This window comes from Delphinus delphis, chromosome 11 (genome assembly GCF_949987515.2).
Source record: "Delphinus delphis chromosome 11, mDelDel1.2, whole genome shotgun sequence".
NCBI classification, from domain to species: domain Eukaryota; kingdom Metazoa; phylum Chordata; class Mammalia; order Artiodactyla; family Delphinidae; genus Delphinus; species Delphinus delphis.
This window is the reverse complement of record NC_082693.1, coordinates 20423775-20444325: the sequence shown is the minus strand read 5'-3', so window position 1 is coordinate 20444325 and position 20551 is coordinate 20423775. Positions and strand designations below refer to the sequence as shown.

Genomic DNA, 20551 nt, shown 5'->3' with positions numbered 1-20551 from the left:
CCAGGCTCCCAGTTGGCTCCAGGGAGTCCTGTCTGGGGAAGATGCCTGCTTCACTGAAGTGCTGTCTTCATTGCCACAGATTGTAGACATACCTGCTGCCAACTGGCTGAGGGATAGCCGTGCTTTGGCTTGGTCAGGCCAGTCGCATAGGCCATATGTAGCTGGCTGGAAATAAAAGAGCATTTGCAAGTGTTAGACAATTTCAGGGGTGGACTTGGCCGTGAATCGGGAATGCCCTGATGGGTGAACAAGGATTGCTGGATTAACCGGCATGGCTCTTCCTTTGTGTGTATCGCACACCCAGGGCAGCAGCAGGCCCGCAAGGTGACTCAGTGACCGTCTTCTGGGCCCTGTTAACAAAATGTAGATTCATGGAGCCCTGGCAGAATTGAAGGATGTGCTGCTGGGATGCCAGAGAGACATTGACAGCTGGCTTTGACCCCACCATAGACTTTATTTCTTTCTTTTCTACCAAGAAAATAGCATGTTGACAAAATTCTATGTCCTGTCATCCCTGTTGGTGTTCCCTCATAACTGCATTCCCTCAAGGGGTTAGAGAAACCCTGTTGGAGTCCATTAAACTAAAGAAGTCACTTTTTTCCTTCTGCACTAGAGCACTCCTTCCTGACTATGTCCTAGGCTAGCCAGGTCCAAAACTACTGTTGTTTGCTCTCTTGATGTCTTTTTTACTTGTTCAGACTTCTTCACAGAGCGTATGCATATGCACCACTGCATACCACCTGGATTACTCTATGAAAACTTCTCTTAGGGTGCAGTAAAGCAACGATCTCGATGAAGAGATAATAACTTAAACGTTGTTCTTCTTTAAACCTTGCTCTCTAGCTCCCCCTACCTGCTTAGGGAAAAGTTAACATGGGAACACTGAGAAATTGGAGGGAAATCTTTAGTTTGGTGTCTAGGCAGATTGTTATTTGTTATAAAGAAGATATAATGCAGTCTCACAGAATATATGATCACTATAGGGCAATTAAAAATAAATACTTTCTGGGACTTCCCTGGCAGTCCAGTGGTTGAGACTCCGCGCTTCCAGTGCTGGGGGCGCGGGTTCGATCCTTGGTCGGGGAACTGGGATCCCACATAACATGAAGGTCGGCCAAAAAAACAAATAAACAAACTTTCTGTACAACACAAGGAGTGAGCCCCAGTGTTACTATGTACACCTAGTGTATCAATATTGGCGGGGAAACTGAAGTGGGGGAGTAAGGGTATATAGGAGCTCTATGTTTTGCTCTGTTTTTCTGTAAACCTGAAACTGCTCTAAAAAATAAAGTCAATTATAAAATAGTTAAGCTCAGTTGGACCAGGATCAGTGGAAGTTGACTTGAAATCTCTTAGAGGAGAGAGTACTAGATCTCATAAGTAAAAGGAAAAATGGCGAGAGGGCAGGCGGGAACCAAAGAATGGACTTGTCCCACACACGCCTGTTGTTTCCAAGAAGTTGCGAAGCTCTCTACTCCTGTCCTTCCCACCTGGAGGAGTCCAAGGGAAACAAAGGATTTTGCATTTACCATCATCCAGTTTAGTTGACAAAGACTTTTGTCAGGAACCTTAGATTTGTGTATTATTGCTCTTTTCTAAACATAATTAATTTATTAGTTACCTTCTAAGCTTTTTTTAAAAAATCAATTAGTATTTATTTATTTATTTTGCGATACACAGGCCTCTCCCTGTTGTGGCCTCTCCCATTGTGGAGCGCAGGCTCAGCAGCCATGGCTCACGGGCGCAGCCGCTCCGCGGCATGTGGGATCTTCCCGGACCAGGACACGAACCCGTGTCCCCTGAATCAGCAGGAGGACTCTCAACCACTGCGCCACCAGGGAAGCCCCCAATTAGTATTTATTAAATAGCTATTGATTTTCATAAGCTCAAGAACTTTCTGCTTTCTATCTCAGTGAATCGGAGGAAGGGAGAGGAGAATATATATATATATATATATTTAATTCTAAGATTATTTCACTGTTTTGAAGCCATCAGAGATAATATTATCCTTTTATTTCTAAGTGTACTTTAGTGAGAAAAGTAACAGTGGCACACGGTTGAAGGAGAGTTCTAGCACAGTGGTTCTCACCTGTGGGTGCAAATTGAAATCACCTGGAGGAGCTTTGCCACTGAGTGATGTCCGGGTCCCCCGTTAGAGATTCTGGTTTAGTTGGTCTGGCAGATAGCCTGAGCATCAGGATTATTTTTATTGTGCAGCTAATCTTGAGAAGCACTGAGCTAGAAGTCAGTCTTTCATCAGAGGAACATCTTGATTCCCAGGCAATTTCTTAGTTAATTTGCACTGATTCAGGCCTCTCCCTCTCTCCATCTTAATCTTCCTCCTTTTTTCCTTATATTCTCTTTCTGCATTTGAGTGCAAGCTTTGAAGTCAGAAGGACCTGGCTCAAAAACCTAACTCCTTGGGCATGTTACTTGTCTAAGCCTCAGTTTCCTCATTTATAAAGTCAGGGTAATAATGCCCACTTTACCTGTGAGGATGAAGCGAGATAATATAAAGTGCATAGGACCCTGGCTGGCATATAGGGAGCTCTCAGCAAGTGTGGTGTTAGAACCAAGCAGCTACCAGAGTAGACTTGGGAATCAGATATCTGAGAGTCATACACATACATAGTCATACACGTCACACATCTGCGTAATCTTGTACAATCAAGTCCTCTCTTCCTTCAGGTCCTCAAAAGTATATTAAAGTCTAGGGTTGTGTTGAGACAATTCATTGAAATAATGGGGTTAAGCACTTAGTACCCTGCCTGGTAGGTGGTACTCTCTCAACAGACAATAGTTTCTATTGTAAGGCTCTCTTTCTTGTTTCATCTCCAGGACTCTCTTTATCTTAAGAGCAATCAGTTGGATTTCACACAATAGAATTTACTCTTTGGGAAGGATATATTTAATATGTCCATCTCCCAGATTCTATTTAAAATTATATTAAAATATTTTCCATGTAGACAGTTTTCCCACTTTTTCATTTTTCTCTTTCCTCCAAGAACATGTGTTTCTCTTCTGAATATTGGCAGCACATGGGAGGAAACCCAAATATATTACCAAGGTATCAATTACCCTGTGGCCATTAATAATACAGTTTACACCTGAGAGAGAATTTTTTTTTTGGTTGCCTGGGTCTTCATTGCTGCGCGCGGGCTTTCTCTAGTTGCGGCGAGCGGGGGCTACTCCTCATTGCGGTGCGGTGGCTTCTCTTATTGCAGAGCACGGGCTCTAGGTGCACGGGCTTCAGTAGTTGCAGCACGCGGGCCCAGTTGTTGCAGCACGCGGGCCCCAGAGCGTGTGGGCTTCAGTAGTTGAGGCTCAGGCTCAGTAGTTGTGGTGCATGTTGCCCCATAGCATGTGGGATCGTCCCAGACCAGGGATCAAATCCGTGTCCCCTGCATTGGCAGACGGATTCTTAACCACTGTGCCACCAGCGAAGTCCTGAGAGAGAATTTTGATACACACTTGTGTTTGGGGAAAAACACCACCTATAAATAAGTACTCCGTTTCCTTTCAATGCACTGAAGCAGTCGGGATCTTTAATTCTTTTTCCTGCCCAAGTAGCTTTATGATGCTGGGGAGCCATGGTTTTGATTCAGCCATACTCTCAAAAGTGTATGTTTGTTTTTAGAAGTTTCTTTGAAAGGCTAGATATTCACACTGAAAATTCTCTATGTGCCTCTTTTTTTTTTTTTTTTTGCGGTACGCGGGCCTCTCACTGCTGTGGCCTCTCCCGTTGCGGAGCACAGGCTCCGGACGCGCAGGCTCAGCGGCCATGGCTCACGGGCCCAGCCGCTCCGCAGCATGTGGGATCTTCCCGGACCGGGGCACGAACCCGTGTCCCCTGCATCGGCAGGCGGACTGTCAACCACTGCGCCACCAGGGAAGCCCTCTATGTGCTTTTGAACAGACCAAAGGGCATTATGCTTAGGAGAGAAATTGTTTCTTTGTCTTCAGATGTTTGTCTCAACAAGTTTATCTTATGAACTAGAGAAAAGTCAATTAAAATAGTCATTAAAAAACAACCTTAATTTCATTAGGCTATAACAGGCTTATATAGCCTGTTTCTTGACTTTTATTATTTTATTTTTGCCAAACAATCTATGCAGTATATCAAGCAAGTATTTTTACTTGCCAAGCGAATTCAGTGATGCACAATATGAACTGACTTGCTTTAGTTCATTTATAACCCAATAGTAGAAGCAAAAGAGCTGCATCTGGGCCTGCTGGCTCCAAACCCATGCTCTTTCTACCAGACTCCCCCTGCAGCCTGGTTTAGACTCATTCAAAAGTACTCATGATGTAACTCAGTTATTGCCTATTTGCCATTAAAAACAAAAGCCTCCTGCATATCAGAATTGTGTCATCTCCAGATTGACCGATAATTTATGTTTTATTACCTGTGTTTTGAAGTATACATATTGAGGGTCTTTTAAAGGAATCTTAACATCTTGGATTGAGTAAACCCCTTCATGCCCCAGATTGCAATAGCCCTATAGTATGATGCCTGTTTCCCATAGCTTTCTAGAATAGTTTAGTTATTAGTCAATAGTCTTTGAGTTACAAGTCAGAAAACCAGCTCAAACCATCTTAAGCAGAGAAGGGATTGATTGGCTCATGTAAGTGGGATGGTAGCTGTGTTCTAATAGGAGCTCAAATCATTGTTGCCAGGTTTCTTCTGCCCTTGCCTGTGTCCTGCCCATGCTGCTTCCTCCCCAGTCCCTCTTCCCTCCCTTTGCCTCTGCTTCCGTCCTACCTCCGTCTCTTGTCATAGCTTCTGGCTTTGTGTTAATTTAGGGCCCTCCTACTTCAGATGCCTTCTCCTTTGAAGGCTGGTGATTATGGACACAGTAGACCCAGGCTTATGTCATAGCACGCAAGCTGCCGCTACTGTCAAAGGGAGAAAATACATCTTTCAGGTTTCATACATTAAAATGAAGGGTGAATGAACTCAAATAAGAACTTATGAGCAGCTTAGTTACTTGCCCACCCTTTTGTTCAGTCGTGGCAGGACAAGATGCTATGATTGTCAACCCAAGCAGAATGACTTGGCTCCGTGGGAAGAGCCAAAGAGAATATAGTGGGAAGAGTACGTGTGCAGATGAGAATGGCACGTAGCCACTATGATATATGGCTTTTGTGCTTACCTTACACTTTGACTTAGACAATACTATAGTTTTTAATCTCGCCCAGGTGTAAAAGAGATCATTAAAAGGCCTAGGTGGGTATTTTGTAGAAGGTAACATTAATGCTTTGTAGCAGTTATTGTTATATGTTTGATTATTTCTGTGTACTTCTGGGAGTTCATGGTCCGAGGTGGGCTTAGGGTTTATTTCCTATGCCTAATTGTCATGGCAGTTCTTCTCAAACTTGTTTGCTACTATCCTCTGAAAGCCAAGGAAAGTGAATTATATAACCAGGGGCATAGAAAGGCAAGCGAGCATCACATTTATTTGAGGACTCTCATGTTTTGTCTAAAACATTGATTCATATTTTGTATTATACTCCATAATTTTCCCATTTAAGTTTAATAAAAGATAAATTTTTTTTTTTTTTTGCTGTACGCGGGCCTCTCACTGCTGTGGCCTCTCCCGTTGCGGAGCACAGGCTCCGGACGCGCAGGCTCAGCAGCCATGACTCAGGGGCCCAGCTGCTCCGCGGCATGTGGGATCTTCCCGGACCGGGGCACGAACCCGTGTCCCCTGCATCGGCAGGCGGACTCCCAACCACTGCGCCACCAGGGAAGCCCAATAAAAGATAAATTTAAATATTACTTCCTTTTCTCCTAAAGCAACATAAAATTGGAGAACTCGTTAATGAAGACAGTGAGAGCTAGGCATCGTTATGAATGAATCTACCCATGCCAAATGAAATTTTTTTTAACATCTTTATTGGAGTATAATTGCTTTACAATGGTGTGTTAGTTTCTGCTTTATAACAAAGTGAATCAGTTATACATATACATATGTTCCCATATCTCTTCCCTCTTGCATCTCCCTCCTTCCCACCCTCCAAATGAAATTTTAAGGTATAAAGAACATTAATATTTCTGTTTAGTTTAGAATTCAGTTCTCCTTCCAAATGATAGACCATTTGTGAAAATATACCTTCTTAAAAAAAGTCAATTCCAAGATATTTCAATTTCTTATCTCTGTAGTTTGAGTTTATTCTCCACGGGCCGTGTGTGTGTGTGTGTGTGTGTGTGTGTGTGTGTGTGTGTGTGTGTGTTAAATGTCAATTGTATCTTACACTCTGATTCACAGAGGAAAGTGTTCCCCTAACAAGTTTACTTAAACTTCTCCTAGGAGTCAGGTAACGAATGAATGAATGAATGAATAAACTACTAAACTACATTGTCATTCCAGGAAGATATGCCATGTTCCTTTGATTTTGAGTAATCCAAGGTGAATAGTGCTGGTTGAGAAAAACAGACTCTTGGAATACTTTTTGGTTAAAATCAGGATTTTTAACATCTTGCCTCACCTTTAAGGGAATTTAGACCTTGGACATTAGGCGTTTCTTGGTTATACTGAAAGAGGTCTCAGAGCACAGGGTTGGTGTTCTGCTAATTAATAGCTGTAACTTGATAGTAGTTACTTCTCTAAGCCTCAGTTTCTCATCTGAACCATGGAAATAATGATTGTGGCTAACTCACAGTGTTGGTGTGGGGTTTAAATGAAATGTAAAATTGATTGGTATGTGAAAAAAATAATAAGTTTTTAAGTGTTGCTAACTTGTCTCTTTACCTGTGTTTAACTTTTCAAGTTAGAATTCCATGATTTTTCTTTGCTCTCTCTTTCTCAAATGAGTGCAATTAGACCATTTAGGTTCTCTAATGGGTTTCCTTTAATATTATGCAGTTAACTAGAGAGTATATGTTATTAAAAACATAGTACATTGACTACATCCACACGTGAATTAAAGACTTACTGGGAGGTAGGAGCTAAAGTATAGTCATAATCAGTATGTTTCCTCTTTCTTAAAAGGAATTACGGCTCATCTCTCTTTGCCCAATGTGAAGCAATGGATAACGCGTGTCAGCAGGTTCTGTGGCTCTATGGAGAGGATCATCAGATAACTGAAGTTGGAACAATGAATCTTTTTCTTTACTGGATAAATGAAGATGGAGGTAATCCACTCAGATTTCAGCTCTTGGCTCTTTTTGAGTCATTTTCAGTGGGACTGGAAAGAAAAGAACTAGAACCTTAGAACAAGAGAATAAGTAACACGCTTGCAAAATCTAAGAAATTCTGTGCTTTTGCTGTCCAAGTAAACATGAGTTTAAGTTTACAGCATTTATAAAGATTTTGAGTTTTATTTTTGTTTTTTGGCTTTAGATGTACTTACTACTGAGATGTCAACTGAAGGAATTTATTTATTTATTTATTTTTGGCTGTGTTGGGTCTTCGTTGCTGTGTGTGGGCTTTCTGTAGTTGCAGTGAGCGGGGGCTACTCTTAGTTGCGATGAGCAGGCCTCTCGTTGCAGTGGCTTCTCCTGCTGCAGAGCACAGCCTCTAGGCGCGCGGGCCTCAGCAGTTGTGGCACGTGGGCTCAGTAGCTGTGGCTCGCAGGCTCTAGAGCGCAGGCTCAGTAGTTGTGGCACACGGGCTTAGTTGCTCCGTGGCATGTGGGATCTTCCCGGACCAGGGCTCGAACCCGTGTCGCCTGCATTGGCAGGGAGATTCTTAACCACTGCGCCACCAGGTAAGTCCCAACTGAAGGAATTTAAATCTCCACAATTTGAAGATATGCTGCCTTATCCCCTTTACCATCTTATCATTTTTCCTATCTGAAATCCCTTGCATTTGGAGATGGGTCCCGGATCAATTCAGTGGTTATTTACCATATACTATGTATAAAATGCTGTAGTAATAAACACAGTCTGCTGTTTCTACTGATACGAAATTGAGTGTACTCTCTTGTAATTCATTGAACAATCATTGCCCTTTCTGCTTTTTTTTTTTTGCGGTACGCGGGCCTCTCACTGTTGTGGCCTCTGCTGTTGCAGAGCACAGGCTCAGCGGCCATGGCTCACGGGCCCAGCCGCTCCGTGGCTTGTGGGATCTTCCCGGACCGGGGCACAAACCCGTGCCCTTTCTGCATATTTTGACAATACATTAGAAGCCTTGCATATTTACTCTGGAGCTCAGTTTGAATGAAGAACACTATTTTTAAGGACAGATCGATCTATTTGGGTATTGTTTTTAGATTCGGGTTCATTTGAAACTATTAATATATGTTACTATAAAAATCAGTACTTCTTTGTTACCTTTAATATCCTGAATGCTCACTTTATCCCTCTTTGCGATTATTTTTTTTAATTAGTTGGCAGAGACCATAGCAGTTCGGTGATGTTTTGGCAAAGTCTATGGTATTAGATTAAATGGTATTTTTCCCAATAATGGAGGGAAAAATACATATATATGCATTTATTTTCATTAGAATTTTAATAGTCAAAAAATTTAAAAACATTTTTAGGCCTGTTTACATTCTTTAGGCTGTTCATTTCACAGTACTGAGTGCTGAGACTAGAAATGTAAAATAAGTTTCTAAATACTTGTGAAGTCTCGGGATTGGTTTTAATTCAAATAGTAAATGAAATTTTAATTTTAAAGCAGCTATAGTAGCCTCTATTGCTCTTTTGTTATTTGGCTACAAATAGAGGAAAATGGTGATTCAAATGTGACTTCAGAGCTAATTTGAGCATTACTTGCAGAGTTATAAGATGAGCCTTATATTTCAGTCAGAGTTAGAATAAACAGAAGGTGTAGTGAGTACACCGTGTCCTGGGGTTGACCATTGGTAATCCTTAGCATATGAAAAGCCAGGTATAGATCATGCTCATTCTTCCATACCTGCTGTTTGTACTTGACACTCTTGAAAAACAAAATTTGTACTGGAATATTTGTGATTTCTAAATTTGAGTTATTTCATATGACCTGTATCAAAAGCCGTGCTTGGGGGCTTCCCTGGTGGCGCAGTGGTTGACAGTCCGCCTGCCGATGCAGGGGACACAGGTTCGTGCCCCGGTCCGGGAGGATCCCACATGCCGCGGAGCGGCTGGGCCCGTGAGCCATGGCCGCTGAGCCTGCGCATCCGGAGCCTGTGCTCCGCAACGGGAGAGGCCGCAACAGTGAGAGGCCCGCGTACCGCAAAAAAAACCAAAAAAAAAGCCGTGCTTGAATGTTGACAGCCAGTGTTGGACAGGCAGTATTACTTAGGAGATAATAAATTGATTCAACTCATTCTTTCCACTTGCCCACTGCCATCCCCACCCCCCAGAAAACCCACACAACCCCAAACAAAACCAGTTACATCATACAGAAGTGGCACCATCCTTATTTATGGATGGGAGATGTCAGGATTTAAGCACAGTCTGAATCAGAGCTACATGATTTAACCAGAAACACCAGAAACTGTCCTGGTGAAAAATGACCCATTATGCAAACAGTAATCATGAACCACTTGCACCATGGCTTTTAAAAGTCAGAGGAGAAATGAATGAATTTCTCTCTGGCTCTTATAAAATATACAAGACCTTAAGAGTTACTCTTCAGGTTATGGTTGCCTGAGATAACTTTAGTTTTAATGTGAAGATCCTCCGTCAATTTGAGGCTGTTCACCTGCCAGATCAGATAAAATTTGAAGGAAGGAGAAAGGAAATGGAATAAATGTTTGAACAGTACTCTGAGAAGTAAGTAGAAAGTCAGGAATAACCTTTGGGCTTAAAAAAAACAAAAGACATTGAAGCAACTCCCGTAACTTTGATTTACACCGTGTGGCTTTAGGAAAATACAAAGAATAATGTGTTGAAAATCAGAAGAATATTGATTTTCCTCCCCCCTCCCCAACTTTACCAAAAGCAGAGTTCTTCCCATGAGCACCCACTCTCACTGCTCCTTTGGGACAAGGTGGCTGCCACAGGGCTGTGCACTATTTTGTGGCACTTGGCCTGAAACTCATGTGGTTTTTTGTTTTGTTTGTCTTTTTGTTTTTGGAGCAGAGAAAGGTTTATTGCAAGGCCGTGCAAGGAGGTGAGATGGCTCATGCCCTGAAAAGCCTCGAGCTCTTATTTTTGCTTTTAAATTGAAGTATAGCTGATTTACAATGTTGTGTTAGTTTCAGGTGTACAACAAAGTGATTCAGTTGTATATACATATATGTGTGTGTGTGTGTGTGTGTGTGTGTGTGTATATATATTCTTTTTCAGATTCTTTCTCCTTATAGGTTATTACAGAATACCGAGTATAGTTCCTTGGGCTATACAGTAGTAGGTCCTTGTTGGTTATCTACTCATGTGGGTTTTGATTCCAGTAACAGCAGCCCTGGTTGTAAGATCGCACGGCCCCGTATTCTCCTTTTTTATTCCGTTGATGAGTAATTTAACACACACGCTTGCTATTCACTGTTGAGAAAACAGTTTTATCTTGTACCAGACACTGGAGCTACCTTGAGAGTAAGACTCAGTTGTTGTGGTTGAGTTCACAGTTGGTTTTGGAGGCATTTACACCACCTCTCCTTGGAGCACTCTTCCTGCATGGCTCCTCTTGCCCCCCTCCTTCAAGTCTTTGCCGCATACCCCATTCTCAGAAAGGCTTTCCCTGGATTCCTTAATACAAATCTTAAACTCTCCCCCCCAGCACTCCCCATCGCCTTCCCCATTTTTTGCCTCCATCATCTGACATACAATTTAATATAATTGTTTGCCTCTGCTTGTTAGAAAGTAAGCAAGGAGTTATATCGGTTTGGTTCACTGCCGTATCCCTAGTGCTTAGAACAGCCAACGGCACTGATACTGATAGACACTCAGTGTATATTGTTGAACGAATGAAGAATTGTGCTGATGGTGTTTGAGGTATTCCTGGTTCCCATTAGTGCTTGAATTTGGGAAGTCACAGATGAATCCAGCTGTTATTGCTTCTAAATCCTTCATCTCCCCAAAATGATTTCTCTGTCAAGAACAAGCTTCATTCGTAGGCTCACTTTTCCTCCTGTTGAGCAATCTGGAGCCCGTTTTGGCTCTTGTAAGCATGTTTGTGGTTGCAGAGGAAAATGAATATTTCTCACCCAAATGTTGTCATGTCATCATCTCTGTCTGGCAACCAGAGAAGCAGATGTTCTGTTCCTTGACCTCAAGCTAGTGGTTACAGTTTTGGGTGTTAAATATATTTCACAAAACTGCATTTGCACATGAGGGGCCGCTGTTTTCATTTAACTTTATGCCGTCTTAGAGCTCAGCGAGTATTAGGAATGGTCCCGTTTGGGAACACTAGAAGTGTTTGTCTCTATGTGTGCAGTGTGTATGCATACGTGTACACACATATAGATCTATACATTTATACATCCAGCGAGCTTGCTATTGCAAAACACATGTTTATTTTGAGACAAACACTTCCAAACAAGACAAAAAGTAGCCCTAAGAACAAATTTTCTTCTTTTGAGAAGTGATTTTCAGCAGATAATGTTTAGAAACAAAATTCAAAGAAATCATACTGCTGTATCCTAGCATAAAGGATTATTCATTTATTTTCTTATTCAAAAACATTTATTACATACCACTCAGGGCCAGGCACATTGCTGAGGGGACACAGGAATGAACAGAAGAGTTTTGGTCTTCCAGAGAGCTGGGTTGTTGAGGATGTCTGATGTGGCCACAGTGGAGTGGGTGAGCCCAGACCACAGTTTACGAAAGAAAGGGCGGTGGCCACAGTGTTGGGAGACTTAGGCTCTGGTCCCGACTGGTCCCCAGCGTCACCAACCTTGGCAAGTCACTTATGTTTTTAGGGCCTCAGTTTATCCTTCTATAAAATAAGGATTGCACTAGGTGATTTCTAAAGTCTTTTTTGCCTGCATCAAATGGCTTTGGAGCGCAAAGACTGATTTCTACACTGCTTTAGCTACCCAGTGATCCTTCCCAGCATCCCTTGTGAATTCCTCTGCAGACACATGATGGGCAACCCATCATCTGTTACAAGGCTCAACGTGTATATAAAGTGATGGTTGAAGGTTTGAATTTCTCACTAGATTCAGCTTCCTGAGTGCCAGAGGTGAGGAGGAGGGCGGATGTTGAGCACCAGAGACATCCTTCTGTAAGGAGGCTTGTGGCTGGCGGACCACACTGACTCCTGCAGACAGGTCATAATGCCAGCCCTCGCCACGGTTGGGAGTGTCTGCGGTCATTCTCAGAGTAGACCAGTGTCTGGGCCTTGGGTCTGTGAGTCACCCGTGGAGTGTTATTTTGGTTTTTTTGGATTTCTTTTTTTCCTTCTTTTTTTTTTAAAATTTATTTATTTAGTTTTGGCTGCATTGGGTCTTGTTGCTGCGTGCAGGCTTTCTCTAGTTGTGGCGAGTGGGGGCTACTCTTTGTTGTGGTGCGCAGGTTTCTCACTGCCGTGGCTTCTCTTGTTGCAGAGCACGGGCTCTAGGCTTGCGGGCTCAGTAGTCGTGATTTGCAGGCTCTAGAGCGCAGGCTCAGTAGTTGTGGCTCACGGGCTTAGTTGCTCTGCGGCATGTGAGATCTTCCCGGACCAGGGCTCGAACCCGTGTCCCCTACATTGACAGGCGGGTTCTTAACCACTGTACCACCAGGGAAGCCCCTTCTTTCTTTATTATTTCTTTGTTAGCCATATACATGCCTGAGCCCACTCTGAGCCCATTACATCTGAATCTCAGAGGGCGGAGTCAACATCTCCATATTTGATGTGGATACTTCACCAGGCTTGAAAATCACTCTGGATAGACTTGTCAAAGGCCAGTGTGGGAGCAGTGATGGCCTGAGTGGGCACGGACACCTCTTAGGGCTGGGTTTCTCCACAGTATTCATAGAAGGTTTGGTAATGCCCAGTGTTTCTGAGTAAGGGTCTATCTACATTATCCTAATTACTAACCAGCTTTAATCCACTGAGGTAAATTTTGACTTTGGAATGTTCCTCTTAAGAGTATTTTATAACTCTTACTGTTTGTTAGTGGGAAGCCATCTCATTTTTCACAGGTTAAGGATAAATTGAAGATGGTAGGATGACTGATTTCCTTTCTTGTTCCTTTTTTTTTAAAAAAACATAAGGATCTACCTGAAGTATGAGTTGATTTGGAAAATTTGACAATGCAGAACAGTGACCTCCTTTTCATGTTTATCACCAGCAAAATTGCAAGAAACTTTTTTTTTTTAATGGGTATTGATAAAAGGCATGGCTAATAAAGTTTGAAACGATTCCAATTTCTAATTGACAGAGGAAGAACTGGCAACTCCTCCGCTAGATGGCATCATTCTTCCAGGAGTGACAAGGCAGAGCATCCTGGACCTGGCACACAAGTGGGTGGGTGCCTTTGACATGAACCACTTTTATAAGCATGGAACAAAAAGTAATCCAAAAAAGTCCAGCTTAGTATTGAAATAATATCCTGTAGTTCCAACCAGTGCTGTCTAATCTTTAAATCTTAACTTGAGTGAAAAGAACTCTTCTAGAAGGACTGTCTTGGTGAGACTATCAAGTAAGTATTATTTGTAGGGAGGGCAGGCAGAAACCAGTTCAGCAGGTCGTCCTAGTGCAGAAGTATTCTAGTGCTAGTCTCAGGCTTTATACCAGGTGTCTCCTACCGACTCATCTGGTTTATCCTCCGAGGGCTTCCTTTTCGCCAGCCTTTAACTTTTCAAGTCTGAGTGTGTTGTTTCCAAATGGCAGTGGTACGTAGTCCTTCCCTTCCTCTGTTTATTCCAGTGTAACCGTGCTAGAAGTTAAAGAATTTTACTGACATATAAATGCCTTCTAACATGACAGTATTAGTTTCGCGGTCTTCTTTCTCCCTCCTTCCTGCCCCCTGTCCTCCCAAATTCACATACATGCTTATTTTAACATCTAAACATTCAAGCAAATGTAAAGTTGTTTTCAGTAGCCTTTCTGATTCAAGTGACACAGGCACGTGTGTTAAACCATTCGGTGTTGGAAGTGACTTAGCATATTCAAGACGAATATTGAATGAGTTGATTAATCTGGCAAAGGTTCCTGGATGGGACTTTTGACCCATGTATTGAAATGGTCTCCAAGGGACAAGAAAAGGCTTTGAGCAGACTGTGGTGAAACAGTGCTAATAGGACAAATGTTTAGAAACACACACGTCTACGAGAGTACAGTTTCTCTGGAAAAGGCTTTGGAAATAGAGAAAACGTGCTATAAATAATTCTCAAAATCCTGAAGTAGACAAGACCCAACTGCCACATGCTGGCTGGCGCATTGGGCATGACATTTACAAACTGTTGGTATAATTTCAAACAGCTTGCCCTGTCCTAATTGTGTTTTCAATTGGAAAGATGCATTTTCCAAGCTCAGTGATTTTTGTTTTATTAAAGAAAAAAATCAACCAAGTACAGAAGGTTTGATGAGAAGTTCCAAGTGGAAATTCCCCCACACTAATGATTTGCTAGCGTGAAAAATAGGTTATTATAGAGGAAGTTTCTTCCTGACTCCTTAGCTGTAATTTATTTTTAAAACTGTGAGACACAAATGCCAAGAGGCCCGCGGGGAGTTACCACTGTTTGCCAGGTAGGGGAAATTGTCCAAAAATAAGTGAGGGTGAGCAGAGTAAAAAGAATTCTGTTTATGTACAAGAGATTTTTTCTTTTCTTTTCCACAATGCAGAACTCAGCTTGTTCTCACTTGGCTGATTTGCTGGAATTTATTTATTTATTTATTTGCCTTTGTACAACTTAATTGCAATCGCAGACTGAGATAGGTTGAAACTTACAAAAAGCCATATTTCTGTTGCAGGCATATTTCCCTACCCTTCCAAATATACTTACAGCATGATGCATTCTTCTTCTAATGTTTTGAATCTTTCCAAGGGCTGTGATTTCCATTTTTATCTATTGTGGATTTGTAGATTTTAAAAAATACTCTCATCTTATTTTTAAAAAATGGATTCATTCGTTGTTGCCCTTAATTCAAATAGCCTCCTGACAAGCTTTGAACTTTAACCACTAACATAGGAGAATGAGAGTTAAACAGATTAAAGAATGAGTATTAAACAGATAGTTTAAACATAGCTTAAAAGCATCAGATTTTTTTTCCACTTCCTATCCTTGAGCAAATAAATAGTTCAGCTGAAGTCGATGAGCGGGTATACCAGTAATTCTATGATTAAACTCAACCTAATACAGCACCAGAGAGAAGGAAGAGGATTGCTGCTGTGAAGTCGACTGAATCAGTGAATTTAGGAAGAAAAAATATACAATGTAATTTCTCATATAAAGTCCAAATACACGATGTTTTAAAGTAATGAAATGTTTCCGATATTTAAATTCAGTCTCTGTTTCTACTCCATAAAAGAAACAGTAGAAAGAGGACCACATTTGGAGCCAGTCGTTATCAGACCTGAGTTCAAATCCAGTTTCTGCCATTTACTAGCTGTGTGGCCTTCAGGGTGTCACTCAGCCTCCTTGAACTTTAATTTCCTCATCTGTACAATGGGGATGATATTACCCACCTTAAAAATTAGAGGACGTGGCATGTGGTGGATGCTCGATAAATGGTGGCTATAATTATTAATATTAGATAATAATATATTTTCTCTTATGATAAATAGGGTTTAGAATACACATTAAGTAGCACTTGGGGTGCATCAACTTGTGAGACTTTGGCCATGATAACAAATAAAAGGCAGAAAAGCAGGCGTGTATTAAAACATACCATGTACTCTGTCATGCTGATCTTACATTTTCTATTCTCATCATCTCATTTAAAGATGCTGTGACCTTAGAGTAGGTTGCTTAGCATCTCAGTGTGTTTCTCAATAAGATGGTGTCGATCTCTCCAGCTTTCCCTCTAAGGACAATTATGACATTATCTGAGTTCAGTCAGAATGTAAAGTAGAATGGTCCATACCACCGGGCATTTTTTTATATGCCTTTTCCTTAAAAATATATTTATTTTTATTTCTATCCCAAACAGGGAGAATTTAAGGTGTCAGAGAGGTACCTCACCATGGACGACCTGAACACTGCCGTGGAGGAGAACCGCGTGAGGGAGATGTTTGGTTCTGGTACCGCCTGTGTTGTTTGCCCAGTTTCGAATATACTGTACAAGGGTGAGGTAAGACACTGTTTCTTCACTTCCTATCATTCATTTTCAAACATTTGCCTGTAATTTAATTCTTTAAATATGTGGACAGAGTGCTAGTTGGACCCAGGATGCGAAGGATTTTTTAAATAACTTAGCGTTCTGTTAACTGTGGCAGTTTGTCCCGATGAACTTGTGTTAGCAAATGACTTATTCATCTTTCCAGTGGTTTCCTGTAAACTCCAACAGTTTTGTCCTTCGTTATCATACCTGCCTTACATCAGTTTAGGGATTGGAGATGTACCAATAGACCTACACTCATTTCTTTCTATCATCTCACTAAGGAAGGTTTTACAACTAAGTGAAATTTCAGTCTCTGGTTTCCAAAAGTACTTCTGAACTACTGGAGTAGGAATAGCAAATTATTAAAGAAAACTCATTTGAATGATCACCTCCTACATTTTTCATCTTCATCATTATTAATTAGACCACTTCATAAAAAATTTTCATTTGGCAAACCTCATGGCATTTACTAAAATCTTTCAGAAGGAATTCAAGCATTTAGTTAGAAGAAATTTCCTCCTAGTAAATTAATCTTGTTTATATGTGCTGTACATCCATTTTCTTGTTAGTATTTTTACTTTCCTCTTTACAACACAGCTCCAATACTTATGATTAACATCGTCATCTAACTTCATAATTCAGAGGCATGTGGGCATTATTTTTATAATGTGAATGAATTGGCTTAAATTACTCATAATAAATACAAATTCTTTTGTTTTTTTTGGTTTTTGTTTTGTTTTTGTTTTTGGCTGCATTGGGTCTTTGTTGCTGCGCATGTGCTTTCTCTTGTTGCGGCGAGCGGGTTCTCATTGCAGTGGCTTCTCTTGTTAAAGAGCTCGGGCTCTAGGCCCGTGGGCTTCAGTAGCTGTGGCACACAGGCTCAGTAGCTGTGGCTCATGGGCTCTAGAGCACAGGCTCAGTAGTTGTGGTGCACGGGCTTAGCTGCTCCGTGGCATGGGATCTTCCTGGACCAGGGCTCAAACCTGTGTCCCCTGCATTGGCAGGCGGATTCTTAACCAGTGCGCCACCAGGGAAGTCCCTTCTATTGGTCTTTTTCCCTCCCACCCTCCCTATCTCACCCTTCTAGCTGGTCACAAAGCACCGAGCTGATCTCCCTGTGCTATGCAGCTGCTTCCCACTAGCTATCTATTTTACATGCCACTGTCTCACTTCGTCCCAGCGTACCCTTCCCCCTCCCCGTGTCCTCAAGTCCATTCTCTAGTAGGTCTGCGTCTTTATTTCCGTCTTGCCCCTAGATGCTTCATGACCTTTTTTTTTTTTTTTTAAGATTCCATATATATGTGTTAGCATATGGTATTTGTTTTTCTCTTTCTGACTTACTTCACTCTGTAGGACAGACTCTAGGTCCATCCACCTAACTACAAGTAACTCAATTTCATTTCTTTTTATGGCTGAGTAATGTTCCATTGTATATATGTGCCACATCTTCTTTATCCATTCATCTGTCAGTGGACACTTAGGTTGCACCCATGTCCTGGCTATTGTAAATAGTGTCTCAGTGAATATTGGGGTGCATGTGTCTTTTTGAATTATGGTTTTCTCTGGGTATATGCCCAGTAGTGGGATTGCTGTATCATAACGTAGCTCTATTCTTAGTTTTGTTAAGGAACCTCTATACTGTTCTCCATAGTGGCGGTATCAATTTACATTCCCACAAACAGTGCAAGAGGGTTCCCTTTTCTCCACACTCTCTCCAGCATTTATTGTTTGTAGATTTTTTGATGATGGCCATTCTGACTGGTGTGAGGTGATACCTCATTGTAGTTTTGATTTGCATTTCTGTAGTGATTAGCGGTGTTGAGCATTCTTTCATGTGTTTGTTGGCAGTCTGTATATCTTCTTTGGAGAAATGTCTATTTAGGTCTTCTGCCCATTTTTGGATTGGGTTCTTTGTCTTTTTGATGTTGAGCTGCATGAGCTGCTTGTATATTTTGGAGATTAATCCTTTGTCAATTGCTTCGTTTGCAAATATTTTCTCCCATTCTGAGGGTTGTCTTTTCATCTTGTTTATGGTTTCCTTTGCTGTGCAAAAGCTTTTAAGTTTCATTAGGTCCCATTTTTTATTTTTGTTTTTATTTCCATTTCTCTAGGAGCTGGGTCAGAAAGGATCTTGCTGTGATTTATGTCATAGAGTGTTCTGCCTATGTTTTCCTCTAAGAGTTTTATAGTGTCTGGCCTTACATTTAGGTCTTTAATCCATTTTGAGTTTATTTTTGTGTATGGTGTTAGGGAGTGTTCTAATTTCATTCTTATACATGTAGCTGTCCAATTTTCTCAGCACCACTTATTAAAGAAGCTGTCTTTTCTCCATTGTATATTCTTGCCTCCTTTATCAAAGATAAGGTGACCATATGTGCATGGGTTTATCTCTATTCTATTGGGGGTTTTTTTGTTTTTGTTTTTTTGCGGTACGCGGGCCTCTCACTGTTGTGGCCTCTCCCGTTGCGGAGCACAGGCTCCGGACGCACAGGCTCAGCGGCCATGGCTCATGGGCCCAGCCGCTCTGCGGCATGTGGGATCTTCCCGAACCGGGGCACAAACCCGTGTCCCCTGCACTGGCAGGCGGACTCTCAACCACTGCGCCACCAGGGAAGCCCCTATTCTATAGGTTTTTAAATTCAACATTATAATTATTTTTTCCTCAGCTGGGTGGATTGATTTTTTTTTTTCCTGCTAATTTTAATGGTGGTTGCTTCATTGCTTGAGATTTTCAAACTTGGCTCCTGACATAATTCCATCTACAGATTGATTTTTCAAGGGAGATGAATTATTCTATTATATATGAATGCTTACACTGATTATAAAGCTACTGTTTCATATTTTACTATGGTAGTATCTAGGTAATATATTATCAGTCCACTTTTTAAATGAACTAAAGTTGTCATTAGGTCAGATTTTTAAAGTCCAGTTATTACTTCTCCTCTAGAAGTAAGTTAATAAAGTTTAATACATTTTTATGGTTTTGTTTTAGGTAGCCATTCAGAGCCGAAAGGTACATCGAATTATCCTATTACCCTAAAGGGCATAATAAGAAAAGTAAGAGTACGGACTCTCTACTAAAATCAAACTATCAAAAGCCTGCAAGCCAGCAAGGCATGAATGGGCGTGACTCAAAGTATAAATTAGGGCATATAAAATCTCTGTGCCCTGAATTTAACCATGCTGTCCAACTTCGTGGAATTTGTGGCCCCTGGAAGTTTGGCTTAGAACAGACAGATTTGGCAGCCCCTTTTGTGAAGATATGGACGTGCTTCAGTTTATGTCCCTGAAAGGACTTGCTTTAATTTGCGGCACACTGTCTTTTGAGGTCTCATTCCCTGCCAAGAGCGTTAGATGTGGAGGTTAATCATTCATCCTCATAGATTCTCAGGATGCTGGAAGAGGTAGGGTTCTTTAAGTTTAGCCCCTATTCTAGGTACCCCTGCTTCTCATGGTTCCTCAAATCAGCCTGAAGACTGGCATATAAACCAGTTATGCCCTGAAATCAGTTGGTAGGAAATGAACAACCTATCACTGGCTAGTTCATTTTTATTCAAATTCAGAATAGAAAAGAGTCTTTGGCATAAGGAGTTAGCATCCGTAATGAGGTTACCATAGTGCCATTCCTTATTTCGGTAAAATTGCTGAGTTTCTTACTTGTTGTTACTGTGTATATGAATATCCTCAAATGATTTCATGTCTGGTTTTCTTTCATAGACTATACACATCCCAACTATGGAGAATGGGCCTAAGCTTGCAAGCCGCATCTTGGACAAATTGACTGATATTCAGGTAAGGGCTTCTATTTTTAAAATGCTGTCTTTTTTTCATTCAAAGCCTAGAACCAAATCATACTTCAGTGGAGAGAAGAGAGTAAGTGCTACCATCTGAGGTCAACAAATTAAATTTAAGGAAGATGTTCCCAATAGTATGTGTGGACATGAGCAAAGCAGAAATGAGAAAAAAGATATACAGTTTAAAAAAAAAAAGGAAGGAAAGAAGGGGGAAAAATATATATATATATAGTCAGGGACTCAATTACTTAACATTTTTAAAAAGTATAAATTTTGATAACACTTAAAAATCTCATGAAAAGTATAACAGACTTCTTATAAAAGAAAAGACTTTAAAGTAGAAGAAAGCACAGAAAAAAACTAACATTACCTGTGATTACATCACAGATAAAATCACTTAACTTTTGATATCTCAACTTTCAGTATTTTATAAGCACTCAGTGTATTTTTAGATAGATATTTTTCTGACAGTGGGATCGTACGTAATTTTGTTAACCTGCTTTTTTTCAATTAATAAATCATTTGCTTTTTCGTATCAATAAATTTTAGAATTCTACATATAAAGTTTAATTAAATTCCACTATGTTGATATACCATAATTTTTAAAGAAATCTTATTGAACATTTAAGTTGTTGG

At 41.0% G+C, this 20551-nt stretch overlaps 1 protein-coding gene across 2 annotated transcripts in view; it reads left to right on the top strand.

Annotated features, from left to right (window-relative positions):
• Positions 1 to 20551, top strand: part of BCAT1 (branched chain amino acid transaminase 1) — a 217713-nt gene that overhangs the window by 65966 nt on the left and 131196 nt on the right. For both annotated transcript variants that reach the window (XM_060026135.1, XM_060026136.1), the window contains exons 7-10: positions 6993 to 7135; positions 13237 to 13322; positions 15951 to 16091; positions 19839 to 19913. In XM_060026135.1, coding sequence (XP_059882118.1) covers positions 6993 to 7135; positions 13237 to 13322; positions 15951 to 16091; positions 19839 to 19913 — 445 coding nt within the window. The remainder of the gene's footprint in view (positions 1 to 6992; positions 7136 to 13236; positions 13323 to 15950; positions 16092 to 19838; positions 19914 to 20551) is intronic.